This window comes from Anomaloglossus baeobatrachus (assembly GCF_048569485.1).
Source record: "Anomaloglossus baeobatrachus isolate aAnoBae1 chromosome 5 unlocalized genomic scaffold, aAnoBae1.hap1 SUPER_5_unloc_1, whole genome shotgun sequence".
Classification (NCBI taxonomy): Eukaryota; Metazoa; Chordata; class Amphibia; order Anura; family Aromobatidae; genus Anomaloglossus; species Anomaloglossus baeobatrachus.
In genome coordinates this window covers 475,040-497,587 of record NW_027441784.1, presented here as the reverse complement: position 1 = coordinate 497,587, position 22,548 = coordinate 475,040, and the positions used below count along the sequence as shown (strand labels likewise).

Genomic DNA, 22,548 nt, shown 5'->3' with positions numbered 1-22,548 from the left:
GGTATTTTTGAACGTGGCGATACCAAATGTGTGTATATATATATATATTTTTAACCCTTTCATTGTCAATGGGGTGAAAGGAGCGTGATTTGAACTTATAGGTTTTTTTTGTTTTTTTTTTAATTTTTGGAAACTTTTTTTACTTTTTTTTATTTTACTAGTTTCCCTAGGGGGCTATAAGGATCAGCAGTCTGATCGCTCATTCATTTATCCAGATCAGAGCAGCACTGGTCAGATCAGGAAAAATACTCATCTCCTGTAACCTGCAGTACTTGGCTGCTTGTTACAGGACCTAAGTCATGTGGGCTACAGGAGTCATTATATGTACCACCATGACAACCATCGGATACACGTGATCATGTCACGTGACTTCCGGTGGAGGCTTATGAGTAAAGTTTTATGGCAATTGCGATTATACTGGCACTGTCATATTTTGACAGCGCAATTTAAGGGGTTAACAGGCACGGGCAGATCGCGGATCTGCTCGTACCTGCTAGGCACACATCTCAGCTGTACAAATCAGCTGAGGTGTGCGCCTATCTCCGCCGGCTGCCGGCAGCAGCGAGAGGGAATAAACACTATGACCGCTAGGACATAATTTTACTGCAGTCGTTAAGGGGTTAAAGTCTACGAGCTCCGAAACCAGTTTAGAATATCTAAACTTTTTAATTTACATAATTTTTCTAGTTTAGGAGTGAAATATAATGTGGGCACATTTTGTAATTGGGATAATTTTCACTATTTTGCTGCCTTCATACAAGAAATGGGTGGTAAATTGTGCGCCAGCGAGTGCACAGATCCGTACGCCATGTGTGGCCCCTCTTCTTCCGTTAGAGACAAGAATACATCGAATCCTAATTCCATTGCCCTGTTCTTAACCGAAAAACTGGGAAATGTTTTGACTTTGCTCTTTTGTATTTTCCTCCTCTTATTCCGGGAGCAATTACCTTTTTGTTTTTTCCGTTCACATTGCCATATGAAGGATTGTGTTTTTTTATAAAAATGATGTGCTACTTTTATCGGTCGGTTTTACTACTTATATAGCACATTTCATGTTGAATTTTTTTCCTATCCAAATTATATCTCACCTTCATTATTATCTACATTAATTTTACATATCATCACTCTCCCCATTCAGGTCCCTACAATATCGGATCCTCTCAGTGGAGATCTTCTATAGAAGAGAATTCTCCTGATTGCCCCATCAAGGATGGATATGGACAGGGACAAGATGGCGGAGAGGATATTACACCTCACCCTAGAGATCCTCTTCCGGCTTACTGGAGAGGTGAGAGATTCTGATGACGTCACATTACATCATTCTTATCTATGGGAATAACAGATGGACAGAACTGGAGAGGTGAGGACTCTGGAAATGTCTGGAGTGAGATTTATTACTGTGTCTCTCCATAACCAGGATTACACAGTAGTGAAGAAGACCTCTAGTGAGCGCTGTCAGGCCCCTGTGTCTGAGGGATGGGGAAGACCCCTGAGCCCAATCACGGGGCCTCCACCTCAGCCTCCGATACATGAGGACATCAATGACCAGAAGATCCTGGAACTCACCTACAAGATGATTGAGCTGCTGACTGGAGAGGTGACACTGCTGGGAATGCTGGGACATTATACAGTAACGCTATGAAGGGATCGGGGGTGACGGTATCATTGTATGTGTCAGGTTCCTATAAGGTGTCAGGACGTCACCGTCTATTTCTCCATGGAGGAGTGGGAGTATTTAGAAGGACACAAAGATCTGTACAAGGACGTCATGATGGAGGATCCCCAGCCCCTCACATCACCAGGTAATAGACAGGACTAAATACACACGGCCTATAATTATCTGTATGTAAGGAATGAATTCAGTCCCTGTATGTGTCTCCTCCAGGTCTATCCAGTAAGAGGACAACACCAGAGAGATGTCCCCGTCCTCTTCTCCCACAGGACTGTAAACAAGAAGACCCCGATGCTCCTCAGGATCATCAGGTAGATGGAGAGAAGGGGCCATGAAATCCCCCTATGATGTGTAGACGGCTGTGGAGGTCTTGTGCTCAGTCTTGTTTTATCCGCCAGTATTATATGTGTTATACTTGTGTAATGAGAGCGGTGGAGATGGCAGGATTAGAGCTGATCATAGATGGGACTTCTCCATCTGTCTGTGACTTTTACAATATTTGTTTCAGGGTGAAGATCTGCCCCATATTAATACTACAGAGACATATGTGAGGGGTGATGAGCGGAGTAAAGAGGAGATTCCTACAGATAACCACCCAGGTGAGTAGTGACCACTAAATGCAGAGAAGTCACAGATTCTTCTCAGTCTCCGGCTTTGGCTGCTTTATCAGGGTTGTAGTCCGGCCATAGGAAATGGTCACCATTCTGCTGCTAGACCACCACATGCTCTTCCACCCAAAACTGTCCCCATCAGGGTCGAACTGGGGTGTCTGGGGCCCACCAGGGGCTTGACTCCAGGGGCCCTCCCTACAGCTAAATATAAACACCCCATTATTATGTTGTTTTGACTGTATACACAGGCGGCTCCTGCACATCTATATTGTGCACCATAACTGGGATGTACAATTATAGTAGTTTGCAGTAATGGGGTCTTTGGTGAAATCAAGTTATCACCGATCCACAGGTTCGGTTGGTGATAACTTATTGATCGGTGGACAGACCAGTGGAAACCGCACCGATCGGAAGATTGGGAACTTTTTGCAGCAGCAGGTGGGTTGTGTGACTGCAGCTCCATTCATCCTCTGTGGAGCAGCCAGATAAAAACAAGCACAGTGCTCACAACCACTGAGGAATGAATGGGTGAGTGGTTGAGTCGGACACGAGCTCCAGTGTAATGGGGGATAAAAGTTGCACGATTGGTGCAGGTCCCAGCAATCGGACCCCACTGATGAATAAGTTATCACTTATCCTTAGGCCACGTTCAGTATTTGGTCAGTATCTTACATCAGTATTTGTAGCCAAATTTAGGAGTGGGTGATAAATACAGAAGTTGTGCCCATGTTTCTAGTCTACTTTTCCTCTGATTTTACCGCTCCTGGTTTTGGCTTCCAATACGGAGGTAAAAAACTCACTGAATAGTGTGTGCACGTGGCCTTAGTAAAGGTGATTACTTGTTTTCATTGGAGAATCTCTGTAAGTGCATATTTACTGCAGTGTAATAGTCACAGGACAGGGAGGGGTTAAATGTTGAAGTATTTAATTTCTACTGGAAATAATCTCCTCCTTATACAGAGAAAAAGTGACCTCCATACACAACACAATCCACTATACCAAGACCAATAATATCACATACAAGGGAGAAATACCGTCACACCATGACCAGACCACATATTACCACCAAACAGTGACCAAATACAGCCACATACAAGGGAGAAATACCACCACGCTGTGGCCAGACAACATATTACCACCAGTGACCAAATACAGCCACATACAAAAGAGAAATACCACCACACCGTGACCAGACCACATATTACCACCAAACCGTGACCAAATAAAGCCACATACAAGGGAGAAATACCACCACCACACCGTGACCAGACCACATATTACCACCAAACAGTGACCAAATATAGCCACATACAAGGGAGAAATACCACCACCACACCATGACCAGACCACAAAGTGACCGAATAATACCACATACAATGGAGAAATACCGTGACACTATGACCAGATAACATACTACCAACACATAGTGATCAAAAGCAACCACATACCAGAGAGTAATGCCACCACATCATAATTAGACCACATGGTAACCGAATATCACTACATACAAGGGAGAAATACTGCAACACTATAACCACACCACATAAGGACCGACTATAACTACATACAAGAAAGTAATACCGCCACACCATAATCAGACCACATAGTGACCGAATACAACCACATACAAGGGAGAAATACCGTGACACTATTACCACATCACATAATGACCAAAAAATACCACACACAAGACAAATATCAGTACATGACCAGACGACTTATTACTAGCACAAGGACATATAATACTACAATAATGATCATGAATTAAAACTACAATGCTAATAACACTAATATTATCATCAGTGCTATTATACACAGGAGCTCTGTATATAGTGTATAGGTAATACAGTGATCACCAGTGACATTATATACAGGAGCTCTGTATACAGTGTACAGTATAGTGTGTGTGTACATGTAACACACTGACTTACCTGTGACGTCTCTAGTTGAAGTAATTCATCTTCGCTTTTTCTCTTCATCCGGCGCTGACCGTCATCACTTCTTCCTGCCATGACGCGACTCTGCAGAAAATAACAGTCACCTATAGCCGATCACTCCCAGAGCACATTCCTCACTATTTCCCCAATTTCTACCCCACGTCAGACTCTTGTTCCCCCATTGGAGACAGTATCCTCAAAATTAACTTATATTTCATCAGTAATAATGTCCCCTAATTTGCCCCTACAGTAATTATGCCCCAAGTGCCACCATAAACCAGTCATGTATGTCCCTCATTCTGGCCCCATATAGTAATTATGTCCCTCATCCTGGCCCCTTTTATTTAATAATGTCTGGGGAAACAAGTGGAATGAGAAGGGGTTCTTAATTGCTTCCTGCACAAAATATCCCCACACACTGCTCCTCTCCAAAATAACCCCACAAAGTGCCCCTTTCCAAAATGTCCCCCCAAAATTTGCCCTTTCTATAATATTTCCCCCCAACTACATACCTGTATAAATTCCCCCCCCTCCTCATTATACTATGCTGCCTTCCACAATCTTTGATGCCTCATAATGCCCACATTGCCCTATAATGTCCCAATTTCTTTCATAAAGTCCCCCACTGACCTATAATGCCCCAATTTGCATCATAATGGCACCCACTGCCCTATAATGTCCCCCACTGCCTTATAATGTCCCCCACTGCCCAATTATGTCCCCTACTTCCTTATAATGTCCCCACTGCCCTATTATGTTCCTCACTGCCCTATAGTGTCCCCCACTGCCTTATAATGTCCCCCACTTCCCTATAATGTCCCCCACTTCCCTATAATGTCTCCACTGCCTTATAATGTCCCCAGTGCCCCATAATATCCCCCACTGCATTATAATGTCCCCCACTGCATTATAATGTCCCTCACTGCATTATAATGTCCCCCACTGCCCTATAATGTCCCCCACTGCATTATAATGTCTACCACTGCCCTATAATGTCCCCCACTGACCCATAATATGCTCCAAAAAGTCCCCCACCGCTTCTTAATGCCCCTTGTAAAATAACACTGCTTCTCCCCCACCTGCAGCCCCTCATGTACATCTTTGGCTCCTCTGGAGCGCTTACCTGTGCCTGCGCGTCCTCCTCTTCATCCCTGCAGCTGCGGCCCCGGTGATGATGTCATGTCGGTGCAGGAGTGAGGCGCGCTCCTATGCCTCAGTCCTGTGGCGTCCTCCTCCTCTGCAGCCCCGGCCCCAGTGATGACGTCGTGGTGCGGGGCTGAGCAGCGCTGCTCTGCCTCCTGTACAAATGTACGCGCATACATTTGTATACCGGTGCTATCTCCAAGTCCTGCACACCTCATCTGTGCAGGCCTGGGGACTCCCGCAGTCCACCGCTAGGACCTTTTGTGAGTCAGGTGATTAGCAGGGTACAGATAAAAAAAAGGATCTCACCGGTATTTCTTTTTCCTGGTGATGATGGGATCACAGAGGGGGAGCTATTAAGAGCTTAGCTACCACCAACCCCTCAGAAACAGATCCGCTGCAGGCGTGCTCCAGTTCTCCCTACGCGTTTCGTCATTTCCAAAAAATCAGGGGAGCCTAACTGGACTGTGGAGCCAAAAGTGAATAGCCTCTTATGTAGAGGTGGACGCCTAACCAGAATGAGGTGAATCAGAGGTTTAAATAGAGGCGGGGAACACAAAAGTGCTCTCATTGGTTGTCAGAAGTCATGTGACCGCATGGGGTACGAAGTGTGTACTGCGCATGCGCCAATTCTAGAAGTGTAATGCACCAAAAAAAATTAATGACAGGATGAAAACATCATCCTGATGCAGCGTTGAAGTAGAAACAAAACGCTGCATTTAGAAAAAAAGAGGCACCGTTTATTCAACAGATTGAACTGTCTGAGCGCGCGTGCGCACCCGGCCGGACGGACCGATAATGACAGCGCATGCGCGCCCGATTGTATACATAGCAACGGGAGCCAGGACCACAGCCGCACGTGGAGCGATCACATGGATAAACAGTGAATCCTGCTCGCGGTGCTGCAACACTGACAAGAGAGGGGTAAGCTCAGAGCACAGAGCATGTATGCCCCACTCGTCTAACACCGTACATGAGGGGCATAAGCATAACAACCCAGACATCCTATAATGATAGTGCAGTTACAAGATGACATCATATGCTTAATGGGGTGCTGTAAGGGCATGGGGGTCACATGAATAGAGGAACCCCCCTGATAGAGTGGCTCAATAAGCAAAAATTATGTCAGAAACAGGTGAAAATCACACCTGCTGACAGTTGCCTATGGCCTTTCTTAGTCCAAATCAAAATTGGAACAAAATAGTGGCTCAAGGATATTTTGGCAAGAAATATTGGGACAGAAAGGGGCAAAGGGGGTGGGACATTCCTGAAAGGGACATGATTGATGTAAATGTAATAGGGATTGGTATAGAGATAATTGATGACATCAGAGGAGATCATAAAGGATGATGGATCTGAACATTAGGGACGGGAGGAGGGGGGGAGGCCCTATTAAACAAACTAACAATGGACCCTAGGACAACCCTACCTGACAACGGAGTTAACACATCCTAAAGTAAACCATGCCCCCGTTCCTCGATGGCTCTCCCTAATGTAGCTGACACTGTCCCTAAATCAAAGGAAACAACTTCCAATTTTGATTTGGACTAAGAAAGGCCATAGGCAACTATCTGTCAGCAGGTGTGATTTTCACTTGTTTCTGACATAGAGTGGCTCAATAAGCAAAAATTATGTCAGATAATTGGAAGTTGTTTCGCTCAGACAGTTCAATCTGTTGAATAAACGGTGCCTCTTTTTTCTAAATGCAGCGTTTTGTTTCTACTTCAACGCTGCATCAGGATGATGTTTTCATCCTGTCATTAATTTTTTTTGGTGCATTACACTTCTAGAATTGGCGCATGCGCAGTACACACTTCGTACCACATGCGGTCACATGACTTCTGACAACCAATGAGAGCACTTTTGTGTTCCCCGCCTCTATTTAAACCTCTGATTCACCTCATTCTGGTTAGGCGTCCACCTCTACATAAGAGGCTATTCACTTTTGGCTCCACAGTCCAGTTAGGCTCCCCTGATGAGTTGGAAATGACGAAACGCGTAGGGGGAACTGGAGCACGCCTGCAGCAGATCTGTTTTTGAGGGGTTGGTGGTAGCTAAGCTCTTAATAGCTCCCCCTCTGTGATCCCATCATCACCAGGAAGAAGAAATACCGGTGAGATCAATCCTTTTTATTGCCTTTCCATTGAAGGTTTATTCAGCCTTTGCAAATATATTTTTGTTCAACAGGCTGTAGTGATTATCTGGTTTAGGGTTGCCCATAGCTGCTGTTCTATACAGCTTTCCTTTACCGCATTATCACCATTATGTGTTTGTTGTTTGTGTTCACCCCCTGTTTTTAATAGGATTATTAAAAGTTATTTTTTATCTGTACCCTGCTAATCACCTAATACCTTGGGTATCTGCTCTCGCTATTAATCAATTCTAATTATTGGGTATGGCAGGATTTCTTGCGACTGGTCTGGACACTGAGAGGTGGACTACCGAGGCAAGGGACGTGTTTTCTGATAGGGTGTTTGTCCAACCCAAATATACTCCCACATTTAACGGAGCCTTTAAAGAACTTACCCGCATTTATAAAAATCAAATTACATCTTGGTGGGAGGTTCAAAGCCTTGAAAATTATATCAGGGCAGAAATCGTCCCTCGTTATTTGCGTATTTATCTTTCTCCAGGGGTCCGCTATAAAAGTGCGGCATTCTTGGAAAATTGGGAAAGAGAGGCGACTGCTAGCTCCCTGCGCTTGATGAAAATCCTCTTAGAGGAAGAAAAACAGACCCTGGTTTCCCTCACTAATAGCCTGAAAGAACAAATAGAGATCACCAAAAAGTTCTCTGGTGAGCCAGAATTCAATTCCAAAGAGGCGTTGTTGCAAAATCAAATCGAACGCTTCCAATACCATCCCAAAGAAAGGAAGCATAGATATTTTGTGAGGGATACACAGGATTTTAAGGATAAAAAGGTTTATTGTTTTTCTTCCACCTCCATTCCCCAACCAAATTGTGAATTTGACCTCTCCACCACTGACACTGATATCTCAGACAGTGAGTCACGTAAAATCAGAAAGGGCAAACAGAGGGGTAGAGGACGGGGGAGAGGACGTGCCACTGAGAATTTCAATAACCCTCGTTTTTTAGACCAGGGCTGCTCACTGAGGAACAGGTCAGTTCCCCAGCAAACACACAACTAGACGGAGAATCACAGATTATAAAGCTCTCATCTCGACCACTCACGTCTATTGAAATGTGTGTACTCAGTAGGGGTCTCTCCTTCGTTCCCACCTCTGACCTAGACGTTTTTGATGGAGTTAAAGATCTCCATATTTTTGCTAGAAAGCTTAGGTGGCACAAATTCCATCAGCAGGAACAGAAACGTCTGAGTCATGATTTAGGTGTCTCTGATGACCTACTGCCGGACATTAGTTTTTTATATCATCTGTCAGATGAGGATCCCAATTTGGTAGGAGAAGGTCCATTCACCTCCCTTAGAAACAAAAGCACGCGTCTGCCACCGATCCAGGGAGATGTTTCTGCTATTGACATTTTTGTTGCACTAGTTACCAGGGATCTGGAAAATCTAGGACAGAGTAAGTCGCACAAACATAATCTTTCCAAAGAAGAAATGCAGGCCCTACAATCATTGGCACAAGATTCAAGCATTGTTGTTAAGCGTTCTGACAAGGGGGGTAATAGTGTTACTCAATAGAGAACACTGTTGCCAATTATGTCTGGACATCCTGCAGGTTAGTTCTAACTACAGCAGGTTGGCGTCTAACCCCTTGTCGGAATTTAAGGGTGAATTGAAATCTATCTTGACTACAGGTCTTAACAGCAAACTTATTGATAAAACTGAATATGATTTCCTACTATCCCTTCACCCCACCTTGGCTACCTTCTATTGCCTCCCTAAGATTCACAAAGGGCTGAAGCCCTTGAAAGGAAGACCGATAATGTCGGGGGTTGGGAGTCTGAGTCAGAACTTAGGAATTTATATTGATGAAGTCCTTCAACCCTTTGTTCTGGCTCTGAACTCCTACACCCGGGACTCTATGGATTTTTTAAGGAAGTTGGAGGGTATATCCCTTGATGAAGACATGCTCATGGGGAGTATTGATGTGGAAGCACTATCCTCCTCCATTTCACATAAGGATGGTCTTGAGGCAACCAACTACTTCCTTAAAGGAAGGGGGTGTCAGTTTAGGAATCACAGCGATTGGGTTTTGCAACTTCTTGATTTTTGTTTAACAAAGAACTTCTTTCTCTTTGGCTCTTTTTACCACCAGCTCAGGGGCACAGCCATGGGTAGCCCATGTGCATCTTCTTATGCCAACTTGCTCCTGGGCTGGTGGGAGGAGACTATGGTTTTTTGTGACAATTCCAAATTTGAAGTGGATAGGGTGGTCTTTTGGACCAGATTTATTGATGATGTTTTCGTGATCTGGAGAGGGGACCAGAACAGCTTCACCAACTTTGTGAATTCATTGAATGACAATTCCCTTGGACTTAGGTTCACGTCCCAATGTAGGCGACAGGAATTGTCATTCCTTGACATTTTGGTAAATAGAAATAGCAATGGTACCCTGTCAACCAAGACATTTAGGAAACCGACTGCGACGAACGCACTTCTCAGGTGGGACAGCAGCCACCCCAGGTCTCTGATAAGCGGTATTCCAAAGGGTCAATATTATGGATCAAACGTAACTGCTCTGATCCTATTGACTTTAATGTCCAAGCCAGAGACCTGAGAAATCGGTTTAAAGACAGAGGTTACCCCGATGGTGTCCTTAAAAAAGCTTTCAGGTAAGCGAATGCAAGAGATAGATCGAGTCTCCTTATTCCTTCACGGTCTAAACTGGAAGAACCATCTACTCGTTTTATCACAACCTTCTCCAATAGTTCACCAGCTATTAGATCAATACTTACCAAACATTGGCCGGTGCTACAGATGGATGATGACATCAGCAACACAATCGTCCCCCGTCCCCTGTGTACCTTCAGGAAAGGTAGATCGATTGGTGATCGATTGGTGCACAGCCATTTTGTTACTCCCCCTCTCTCCACTTGGATCCCCTCTAGCCCTAAGGGCTGTTTTAGATGCTCAGGGTGTGTTGCCTGTCCCTGCATCTTGACTGGTTAAACCTTTTACAGTTCTGTCACGGGACGACATTATGACATACGTTCTTTCATAAATTGTCGCTCCAAAGGCGTTATTTACCAAGCAAGATGCCAATGCAATTTGTAATACATTGGAAAGACCATCAGAGAGATGAGGAGAAGGGTAGGCGAACATCTCAGAGATATAGCCAACAAGAGGGCTACACCCTTGGCAACACATATGAATACCATACATCATGGCGACGTCTCCGGTCTCAGCTTCATGGGGATAGACCTCGTGAAGCGCCCTGTACGTGGAGGCAACTGGGACCGGAGGGTGTTGCAAAAGGAGAGTAGGTGGATCTTCACACTTAAGACACAGGCCCCATTAGGTCTCAATGAGACCTTAACCTATGGTTGTTTCCTTTGATTTAGGGACAGTGTCAGCTACATTAGGGAGAGCCATCGAGGAACGGGGGCATCGTTTACTTTAGGATGTGTTAACTCCGTTGTCACGTAGGGTTGTCCTAGGGCCCATTGTTAGTTTGTTTAATAGGGCCTCCCCCCCTTCCTCCCGTCCCTAATGTTCAGATCCATCATCCTTTATGATCTCCTCTGATGTCATCAATTATCTCTATACCAATCCCTATTACATTTACATCAATCATGTCCCTTTCAGGAATGTCCCACCCCCTTTGCCCCTTTCTGTCCCAATATTTCTTGCCAAAATATCCTTGAGCCACTATTTTGTTCCAATTTTGATTTGGACTAAGAAAGGCCATAGGCAACTGTCAGCAGGTGTGATTTTCACCTGTTTCTGACATAATTTTTGCTTATTGAGCCACTCTGTCAGGGGGGTTCCTCTATTCATGTGACCCCCATGCCCTTACAGCACCCCATTAAGCATATGATGTCATCTTGTAACTGCACTATCATTATAGGATGTCTGTGTTATTATGCTTATGCACCTCATGTACGGTGTTAGACGAGTGGGGCATACATGCTCTGTGCTTACCCCTCTCTTGTCAGTGTTGCAGCACCGCGAGCAGGATTCACTGTTTATCCATGTGATCGCTCCACGTGCGGCTGTGGTCCTGGCTCCCGTTGCTATGTATACAATCGGGCGCGCATGCGCTGTCATTATCGGTCCGTCCGGCCGGGTGCGCACGCGCGCTCAGACAGTTCAATCTGTTGAATAAACGGTGCCTCTTTTTTTCTAAATGCAGCGTTTTGTTTCTACTTCAACGCTGCATCAGGATGATGTTTTCATCCTGTCATTAATTTTTTTTGGTGCATTACACTTCTAGAATTGGCGCATGCGCAGTACACACTTCGTACCCCATGCGGTCACATGACTTCTGACAACCAATGAGAGCACTTTTGTGTTCCCCGCCTCTATTTAAACCTCTGATTCACCTCATTCTGGTTAGGCGTCCACCTCTACATAAGAGGCTATTCACTTTTGGCTCCACAGTCCAGTTAGGCTCCCCTGGTGAGTTGGAAATGACGAAACGCGTAGGGAGAACTGGAGCACGCCTGCAGCGGATCTGTTTCTGAGGGGTTGGTGGTAGCTAAGCTCTTAATAGCTCCCCCTCTGTGATCCCATCATCACCAGGAAAAAGAAATATCGGTGAGATCAATCCTTTTTATTGCCTTTCCATTGAAGGTTTATTCAGCCTTTGCAAATATACTTTTGTTCAACAGGCTGTAGTGATTATCTGGTTTAGGGTTGCCCATAGCTGCTGTTCTATACAGCTTTCCTTTACCGCATTATCACCATTATGTGTTTGTTGTTTGTGTTCACCCCCTGTTTTTAATAGGATTATTAAAAGTTATTTTTTATCTGTACCCTGCTAATCACCTAATACCTTGGGTATCTGCTCTCGCTATTAATCAGACCTTTTGTGAGTCACATGACACATGTGATGTCACTAAAGGTCCTGCAACTGCGGAAACTTCAGTGATCGTACAGAACTTGTACGATCACTGAAGTTTACGATTGAAAGGCTGGGGGCCTGTGATGCCCTGTGGCCTGGGAGCTGCCTGAGGGCACCATACTGAGAGGGGCAGCTGCACTACAGGCCCCCAGCAGCAGGACAGCTGGGATGGTGGAGGCGGCTGGAACACTGTCTGGGGACCCCTGGCCTGGGGCTGGCCCCAGGCAGAACACTGGTGAGGTAAAGAGCCCCCCCGCACACACCCCCGGGCCCCGCGCCCCCCCCCCCCCGGGGCCCCTGCTCGCCCCCCGCCTTCTATACTCACATGCTGCTGCTCCTGCAGCCTGGCCTGGGGGCGACGCCGGGTCCGTCCTCCGCAGCGCGATGCTGCCTGCACTTAGGCAGGAAGGAAGCAGTCATCGCTCTGTGACTGCCTCCTCCTGCAGTATCGCTGCGCAGAGGAGTCAGAGCGGCACTGACAGTGACAGCAGGCAGAGCAGGGAGATCGCTCTCCCTGCTTGCCGCTGCAGAGAGAATGGGAATGTCACTAATCATATCAGCAATGTGCCAATATGATTAGTGAAATTACCGGCCGGGGGGCCTCTCACACATATCCATAGGGGCCCAGGGTGGGTGGGGGGGCGTGGCCATCAATAGCAGGGGCCCACCGGGGGTTCTCCCGACCTCCTAGTGGGCCAGTCCGACCCTGGTCCCAATTATTTTGGGCATTGGACGCGCTTCTGTTGGAGTGAGATCTGTGTCAGCCAGACTGGTATAGTATGGTATGGTATAGGATCCACCATATCCCCAGAAATTAGAAGATGTTGACCCTTAGCTGCCCAGATCTCTAATCTGCAAAGCCAAATGACAGCGTACGTAGAATGTGCAGACAACTTAGAAAATCATGGGAAGAAAAATCTAATCTGTATGGTGGACCCCTAAGAGAAAGCGGAGGGTAATGATGCTGGTGACCTCCTAGATTCTTAGTTTGGTGCCGTGTTCTCCAAGTGAATGAAGATTGATTGCTCTCAGTGGGAGAAACAGAATAATAATCTTGTAGGTGATGAAGAGACCTCAGTAGTCTGGAAAGCTTGCTTTGTAACATCATTTATTTTATCTTTATTCGCCATTAATAAGTATCATAACTACAAGATTCTTATTGTTTCTCCCACTGAGAGCAATGAATCCATCTTCCTAGGATCTCGGCATCTTATTGATGGATCTTCCTTCTCTCCCTTCTGATGAATGTGCTGATAGGGGCGTTTATATCCAAAGTTCAGCACAGGGTAACTGTAACATATGAGGGAGGTTAGGATTATCCCACAGTGGGTACATGGAGGCCGGGCAACCCATCCACAGGATTTCCACAATGTAATTAGAGAAAAAAGGAAAGTAATAACACATAAAGTTCTGATATTTTTACCTTCAAGAGCCTGAAAGATATTTTCTCAGTCTAGAATGCTACAAATGTCCATTATATAAGAACTTGTACTGGAGCCGTCCATTGTGGAGTCCGAGAGGCAGAAAGTAAATGTCTAATATTTCTTCAGGAAACTCATCTGACAGAAGATATTGGCCCCTACAATAGTTTGGATTGCCGAGAGCCCCCGAGCCACATACTGTAATTACTCCAGATGTCACCTCTAGTTACTAAATCACTGACGGTGAAGGCTGTCGGGTGGAGGGCGGTCATTTTAGTAGATGTGTTCTTGTCTACAGTCACATTTTTTCTCTATAGTAGTTAGAAACAAAGCCGAGGGACGGAACGATTGCGGTCGCAGGTGTTTAGGCGGCCCAGGGATCTCAGCCAATAGCAGCGGCCACACAACCGCTGTGGGGCCCAGTGCAAAAGCTGGTATCGGGCCCTCCGCCGAGAATAGCACTTTCAATTGTATTGGCATCACAGATGGCATTCTCCCACTGTGTCTGAGCTCTGATGTGTCAGCACACTAGAGCGCAATGACGTCAATACTGCACACTGTGCTGAGATGTGCAGAGTGGCAGAAGATTGGAAACATGCTGAGGAGACCACAGTAGCGGGGGAACAAGGAGAAGTGAATATGTATTTAATCACAGTGACCAGAGGACTATGGGGGTGCATTAAACAAGATCGAGGTTGTATGCTACTATATGGTGGCGCCTAATACAATATGGGGGCTACATAACACTATATGGAGGAATATGGGGTGCATTATAATATATGGAGGACTAAGGGGTGCATTATACTATATGGAGGCCTATGGGGAGTGTATTATATGATATGAAGGACTAAGGGGAGTGTATTGTATGTGGAGAACTATGGGGTGCATATTATCTATCTATATATATAATTGCCTTATTCTGTCTGTCTGTCTGTCTTGCTCCAAAATTGTGTCCTTACGGTGACACAAAGCTGATTGGCCGCTGGGCTCGCCATGGCCCCGCCCCCCCCACACGGATTGGCCGGCCGCTCGCCAAGGCTCCGCCCCCCACACGGATTGGCCTCTCGCCCCGGCACCCTGCACGCATTGGCAACTCGGCCACGCCCCGCCCGCCTCACGCAATGCACGCTCGCTCTGGCCCCGCCCCCCGCACGCATTCCTCGAACCGACACGGAGCCACGACTCCCAGGTGAGTACTGTACCCCCGGGAGCCCACATCAGCGTACGCCGCCAACCCAGCCGACACGTACCCTCGCATTGCTGGGGTTCCGCCGTATGCTGGTGTGGGCTCCCGTGCGAGCGGGGGACGGGATACGCTGGTAACCATGGTAGCATAGTTACCAGCGCATCAAGGTCCTGCAGCGGCGGAACATACACACGCACACACATAACAACACACACACACACACCCACACATCAGATCACACTCACTCTCACACACACATCACATCGCATCCACACACTCACAACATCCTGGGATATCGCTTGCTTCTCGGCGGCGATCCTGTGGAGTGACCTTCCAGGACCTGCCGGAGGATCACATGGCCAGAAGCATGTGGTATCTCCGGATGTTGTGAGTGTGAGCGCGTATGTGCGATTATCGTCAGTGTGTTTGTGAGTGTATGCGATCGGATGTGTGTGAGTGTGTTCTGATGTGTGAGTGTGTGTGTGTGAGTGTATGCGATCGGATCTGTGAGTGTCGGCAGAGGAGCACGGCGTGCTGGGGGAGGCTGGGAGGAGAGAGGCTGATGCTGGGGTAGGCTGATGCTGGGGGAGGCTGATGCTGAGGGAGGCTGGGAGGGTGTAGGCTGATGCTGGGGTAGGCTGATGCTGGGGTAGGCTGATGCTGGGGGAGACTGGGAGGGTGTAGGCTGATGCTGGGGGGAGGCTGAGAGGAGAGAGGCTGATGCTGGGGGAGGCTGGGAGGGGGAGGCTGATGCTGGGGGAGGCTGGGAGGGGGAGGCTGATGCTGGGGAAGGCTGGGAGGAGAGAGGCTGATGCTGGAGGATGCTGGGAGGAGAGAGGTTGATGCTGGGGGAGGCTGGGAGGAGAGAGGCTGATGCTGGGGGAGGCTGGGAGGCGAGAGGCTGATGCTGGGGGAGGCTGGGAGGGGGAGGCTGATGCTGGGGGAGGCTGGGAGGGGGAGGCTGATGCTGGGGGAGGCTGGGAGGAGGGAGGTTGAGAGGGGGGAGGCTGAGAGAAGAGAGGCTGATGCTGGGGGAGGCTGAGGCTGGGAGGAGAGGGGCTGATGCTGGGGACAGAGAGGCTGATGCTGGGAGGAGAGAGGCTGATGCTGGGAGGAGAGAGGCTGATGCTGGGGGCAGAGAGGCTGATGCTGGTGCAGCATGGGGGATGGAGCACGATGGGGGGTGCGCAGCATGGGGGATGGAGCACGTTTGGGAGTGCGCAGCATGGGGGATGGAGCACGTTTGGGAGTGCGCAGCATGGCGGATGGAGCACGTTTGGGAGTGCGCAGCATGGCGGATGGAGCACGTTTGGGAGTGCGCAGCATGGCGGATGGAGCACGTTTGGGAGTGCGCAGCATGGCGGATGGAGCACGTTTGGGAGTGCGCAGCATGGCGGATGGAGCACGTTTGGGAGTGCGCAGCATGGCGGATGGAGCACGTTTGGGAGTGCGCAGCATGGCGGATGGACCTAGTTTGGGAGTGCGCAGCATGGCGGATGGAGCACGTTTGGGAGTGCGCAGCATGGCGGATGGAGCACGATGGGGGTTGCGCAGCATGTGGGATGGAGCACGATGGGAGGTGCACACCTCCCCCCAACACACACACACACACACAACACACCACACACACACTGGGAACCACAAACACCGCCCTACACAGACACTCACACACACAGACAACGCTGCACACACACAACACCCAACACACAAACACACATACATAAATATACGCACATACCACGCAACACACACACATTGCACAAAACATACCTCCCCCCAAAACACACCACACCCACACAAACCGCGCAACACACACACACACACAACGCTACAGACACACAGCGCTCCACAAACAACGCAACACACGCAACACACATACAACACCGCTCTCACCCCCCGCCACACCCAGACAACACCCAGAACATGTACAGCGCCCCACGCCCTACACAAACACTTGGTAACTACAGACAACAACATATATATATATATATATATATATATATATATATATATATATATATATATATATATATATATATATATATATATATATATATATATAAATATAAATAACAAAAATCATACATTAACTACACAATACGTAAATTCTAGAATACCCGATGCGTAGAATCGCGCCACCTTCTAGTAATATATAAAGGACTATGAGATGCATTATAATATCAGATATTTTGTCGGGATATCAGAGTATGGGAAAGATTGGCGCTGAGGGAAAGAGCCAAGTGTCAGCGTAATTACCCTGTACCCCGAGGGGACGGGGAACTCGGTCCGAATTTTGCATCGGGGCCCATCGAACTCAAGTTACACAACTGCCAAAGCCGCTCTTATTTCATTGCTTTCCACTGCAGCCAGTTTTCTGCTCCTATCCAGGCCCCATTTCTCCAATCTGACATCTGTCACTTTACATGATAACACCTTTGTAATGCTGAATCTGATCCCAGTGTCTGAGATTTATTTTCTGTGGCATATTCTACTTTATCTTAGCTGTAATGTTAGGTTGATTTGTTTTCCATTTATTTAAACAAAAACTGAAATTCAACAAAAATGTAAAAGAATTAGAAGTGACCCAAACATTGCATTTGTTTGCAAATAGTGATACCACAACATATAGTAAGTAAATAGTGTCGCGGGTGGTGGGTGCGCTGCTCGACTGCGCTTGCTGCTCGGGTCCGTCTGCTGCTGCTGCTCGGTGGCTCGAGCGGTGGGCCGGATCCGGGGACTCGAGCGGAGCTCCTTGTCCGTGAGTAAAAGGGGGTAGTTTGGTTTGGGGATTTGGTTCGTGACGCCACCCACGGTTTGTGGTGAAGGTGGGCACCACCGCTGCTGGTGACGGGGATCCCGGGAGCGTTGTTAGGGAGCAGCTGGGATGTTTTCCCCCTCCGTGGGTAGGGGTTGGTGGTCTCTGGGTCCGGTGATGAGACAGGAAAGCGGGGCTGGCGAGGTGCAGGGTCGCTTGGACAGCGCGGCGCGGTGCCGGAGGGCACTGGTGTACTCACTCAGTAACGGATGCATACACAGTCACTGATAAACCAAACGGCTGGATGGACGGGTCCCGCAGCCGGCTGCTGTTGCTCTCCCCGGACAGTTGGTGATGGCTCTCTTTCCATGCACCTGTCGGTATGTTCAGCTCTGATGGCTTCGCACCAGTAGCCCGCTCCCCAGCGTATAGGTGCCGGAGGAGCCCTTTTGCCCGCAGGCTCTGGCCCTGGGAACTCTAGCTGTGGCGGTAGCTGTATTTCCCTTGTCTGTTTGGACGGTTGCCTTCAATCGGGTCTTGGCTGCTAGGAAACCACTGGGGTTCCGGTCACTGACGGATTTGACCTTTAACGGCGGCTCCAAGCCTGGTCGGGGTCCGCAGGCCCTGCCTGTGTGTGCTGGCTTCACTTCGCTCCCCGGTTCGGTACCGGCGGGCCACCGCCCGACCCTGGTCCTACGGTTCCGCGTCGATCGGCCTTTCCTGCAGACGGCCACCACCTCTGCCAACCTTGCTCTATGTGCCCGGGCCACACACCCGGACACTGTCAGATTGCTCCTCCGCTACCACTTCACTCCTCCACTTCCCTAACTGATCTGATCCTTTTCCCGCCTCCAGGACTGTGAACTCCTCAGTGGGTGGGGCCAACCGCCTGGCTCCACCCCACCTGGTATGGACATCAGCCCCTGGAGGGAGGCAACAAGGATTTGTGTGTGGTTGATGTGCCTGCCTCGGGGTGTGCGGGGTGTGTGTGTGTAGTACCTGTGACGACCTGGCCAGTCCAGGGCACCACATTCCCCCTTGGTTAAATGCAGACCGTCCGTGGGCTGCCCGTCCATCACCGGTTTTATTTTGCAACTGTAAAAAGATAAAACATTTTTAAAACATAAGCGGGTTTACAAATCTTCCCTTAACGGGAGGTACGGTACTTTAACGTTACTAACGGTACATATATTTCAAACACTTTTATTAATAACGGTCGGCTTCCGCTCTCCCACCCAAACAACCTGGCCCTGATGCTGCCCCTAAGAAAATGGGCAACACCCCTTGACCCCAGTCCAGATCCAGACTGCCCGAGCGGGAACGGGTACAGTGCTTCACACCCGACGGCCTTTTCAGGGGACCCCACGTCCATGGGGGGCCCCTGACTCCCCGGAGGATCGCCACCGGTTACGGTAGTGGCGGGCCTGGGCCATCCCTTCCCTCCAGGCCCATCCTCCAAATCAGCCTCTCCGGAGGCGGTAACGGAAACATGCCAACTATTTACATTTCCACTAGTTTGTGGGTGCCCTGCCAGTTCTCAGGCATGTCCATAAGCAGTTTCTTATGCACGGTGTAAGGGGTCCCTACGGGGACAACTTGCCGGCAACGGCCGGTTCAATCACGGTCGACAATCAGGTAAACATCTCGGTTGATTACTTTCATTCATTTGTAACGGTGCTGATGGTCCCAAAGGGGACAACAGTGCAACGGAGGGACCGCTGACCTACTTCAGATCCACACCGCAGGCCGGAGGAGGGGGCTGGGCTGGTGTTTGGGCCTCCTGGCTTCCTCTCAATTTGGCATCCAGGGCAAACCAGCCCCTCTCTCCACAGTGCCGAGTGTAGGTAACTAAGTCACCCGGGAGCAGATTGCGCCAAGGGTGGTCCTCTGGCAGGTGTGCATTAACGTCCCGACGGGCCACAAAAACTTCAGCCTCCAGGCCCGGCTCGAAGATGAATCCGTACCCCCGACGGACATCGAACCTTCTCACTTGCCCCTCGTGGATCGGGCCCCGTATCCGGAAGGTGGCTCTGCGGAGGCTCTCCTTCTCTTGGATGGTGCGGGCTATCAGCTCAGCCCTCCGTTTTTCCCTCTCCGCAATTTCTCGGCCCAGCGGGGTCGGTTCCCTGTCCCAGTAAGGGGCTACTGCTTGCCCCTGCGCACGGGTCGGGCCCCGCAGGATTTCCACCACACTGCCCACCACTGGCGCCCTCTGTGGAAGATCCCGCGGTGTGATGGCCTGGGGTGCTGCCTCACAGCAACGACCCGGCGCAGCCTCAGCCGAGGCATGGGGGATGGGTACAGGGGTCCTCTCCCGCTTGACCTCCGCCTCCTACTGCACGGGACGGACTGCCGGAGCCGGTACGGGACTAGGCACAGTCACTGCAAGTGCCACCGGTACATCTCCGCTGACGGGCAATGTCTTCGGCAGCTTCCAGGGAAGCGGTTGTGGGCGGCTATGGGCTTCACCTGGAGGTCGGTCCGCTTGGGCGGACGGGCAGGGTTCCGCTACCGGTTGTGCGGGTAGAGGGCCTAGTAGCGGGGCGGTAGCGACTAACACGGGTAGCGGGGGAGGCAGCAGGGTGAGCGGGCGCAGGCCGGGCCCCTCAGCCGCAGCGGCCGATCCCTTGGGAATACAGGGGCGTGGGTCGCTTACCCGCTCCTCCAAATCTCCCTCCACCTCACGTCTTCGTATAGCCGCCACCACGTCCGCCATGTCGGCCTCCCACTCCTCCAGGAGGAGCTGCATTCGGACCTGCAGGCAGCTGCTCAGCTGAACAGTCCGGACTCCCACCCATGCTGCGGTACCAGGCGCGGGCGCGGGGACTGTGGTGTTACCGGACGGACTGTGCATCTTGGCAGCGGTATCTTCCAGGAACCAAATATGGCCGCAGAGTCCTGGCGTCCCTGCTTTTATAGCCGCGGCCCTTGGTCTTTTCTCAGCACCTCCTCTTCAGGGGCGGAGCTTCGGCTTTCGCGCCTCCACTGCTCGGGAAGACGCTCGAGCGGGAAAAACTTCGCGCCCAAGATGGCGGATTCTGAAATTTTTCGGCCGGACACCTCCGGCGGGGTTACAAGGCGCACTTCTACCAGCTGGTAGAACGGTAAGAATCCTGTTCGTGACGCCAAGTTGTCGCGGGCACTGGGTGCGCTGCTCGACTGCGCTTGCTGCTCGGGTCCGACTGCTGCTGCTGCTCGGTGGCTCAAGCGGTGGGCCGGAACCGGGGACTCGAGCGGCGCTCCTTGCCCGTGAGTGAAAGGGGGTAGTTTGGTTTGGGGATTTAGTTCGTGACGCCACCCACGGTTTGTGGTGAAGGTGGGCACCACCGCTGCTGGTGACGGGGATCCTGGGAGCGTTGTTAGGGAGCAGCTGGGATGTTTTCCCCCTCCGTGGGTAGGGGTTGGTGGTCCCGGTGGGGAGACAGGAAAGCGGGGCTGGCGAGGTGCAGGGTCGCCGGGACAGCGCGGCTCGGTGCCGGAGGGCACTGGTGTACTCACTCAGTAACGGATGCATACACAGTCTCTGGTAAACCAAACGGCTGGGTGGACGGGTCCCGCAGCCGGCTGCTGTTGCTCTCCCCGGACAGTTGGTGACGGCTGTCTTTCCCTGCACCTGTCGGTATGTTCGGCTCCGATGGCTTCCCACCGGTAGCCCGCTCCCCAGCGTATAGGTGCCAGAGGAGCCCTTTTGCCCGCAGGCTCTGGCCCTGGGAACTCTAGCTGTGGCGGTAGCTGTATTTCCCTTGTCTGTTTGGACGGTTGCCTTCAATCCGGTCTTGGCTGCTAGGAAACCCCTGGGGTTCCGGTCACTGACGGATTTGACCTTTAACGGCGGCTCCAAGCCTGGTCGGGGTCCGCAGGCCCTGCCTGTGTGTGCTGGCTTCACTTCGCTCCCCGGTTCGGTACCGGCGGGCCACCGCCCGACCCCGGTCCTACGGTTCCGCATCGATCGGCCTCTCCTGCAGACGCCCACCACTGTCTGCCAACCTTGCTCTATGTGCCCGGGCCACACACCCGGACATGGTCAGATTGCTCCTCCGCTACCACTTCACTCCTCCACTTCCCTAACTGATCTGATCCTTTTCCCGCCTCCAGGACTGTGAACTCCTCAGTGGGTGGGGCCAACCGCCTGGCTGCACCCCACCTGGTGTGGACATCAGCCCCTGGAGGGAGGCAACAAGCATTTGTGTGTGGCTGATGTGCCTGCCTTGGGGTGTTAGGTGTGTGTGTGTAGTACCTGTGACGACCTGGCCAGTCCAGGGCGGCACAATAGCATTTACCATATTCTTCTTTAGTGTAAATGCATATTTTGACCCTACAGGCAGTCTCTGGAAATTAGCATGGAGTAGATGTTGTAGAGTGAACATTGCAAATCTGCCATTTTAGTGCCCAACACCTAGTGGCCATCTTGTGCTCCACGAGACACGCAAACCGTAAATGTTTATGTGGGTTCTTCCCTGTGGCAATGATAAACGTGGTTAGTGACAGTGTCTGGGTACACGGCAAAGCTGAGAAGCATCGAGGACATTTGGCTCTGGGATTTTGATGGATTGGATTATGAAGCCATATCTCTTTGTTATTAAGAGTCTTTCAGCTACAACCATTGTGGAAACCCTCCATTTTTCCACTCACAGAGAAGTAGTTTGGTATAATTTTATTTTACAAAATATTATTTGATGGTTATTATTCCAATATATGGGAGGCAAAATGAACATCCTGATCTACTGGTTCCTGCTCTGGGGTCTGTTAGATTGTAAACGGTTTTTGTTGGAGTAAATAATTACAATTTGTATACCTTGTAATTTCTTTAGCTATGTTATGCTCGCGTTTGAAAG

At 49.7% G+C, this 22,548-nt stretch overlaps 1 protein-coding gene across 1 annotated transcript in view; it reads left to right on the top strand.

Moving 5' to 3' along the window:
- Positions 1-1,630: 1,630 nt before the first annotated feature.
- Positions 1,631-22,548, top strand: part of LOC142258743 (uncharacterized) — a 29,128-nt gene continuing 8,210 nt past the window's right edge. Inside the window, exons 1-3 of the mRNA XM_075331354.1 lie at positions 1,631-1,802; positions 1,886-1,983; positions 2,181-2,271. Of these exons, the coding sequence (XP_075187469.1) occupies positions 1,670-1,802; positions 1,886-1,983; positions 2,181-2,271 (322 nt within the window). The 5' untranslated portion in view covers positions 1,631-1,669. The remainder of the gene's footprint in view (positions 1,803-1,885; positions 1,984-2,180; positions 2,272-22,548) is intronic.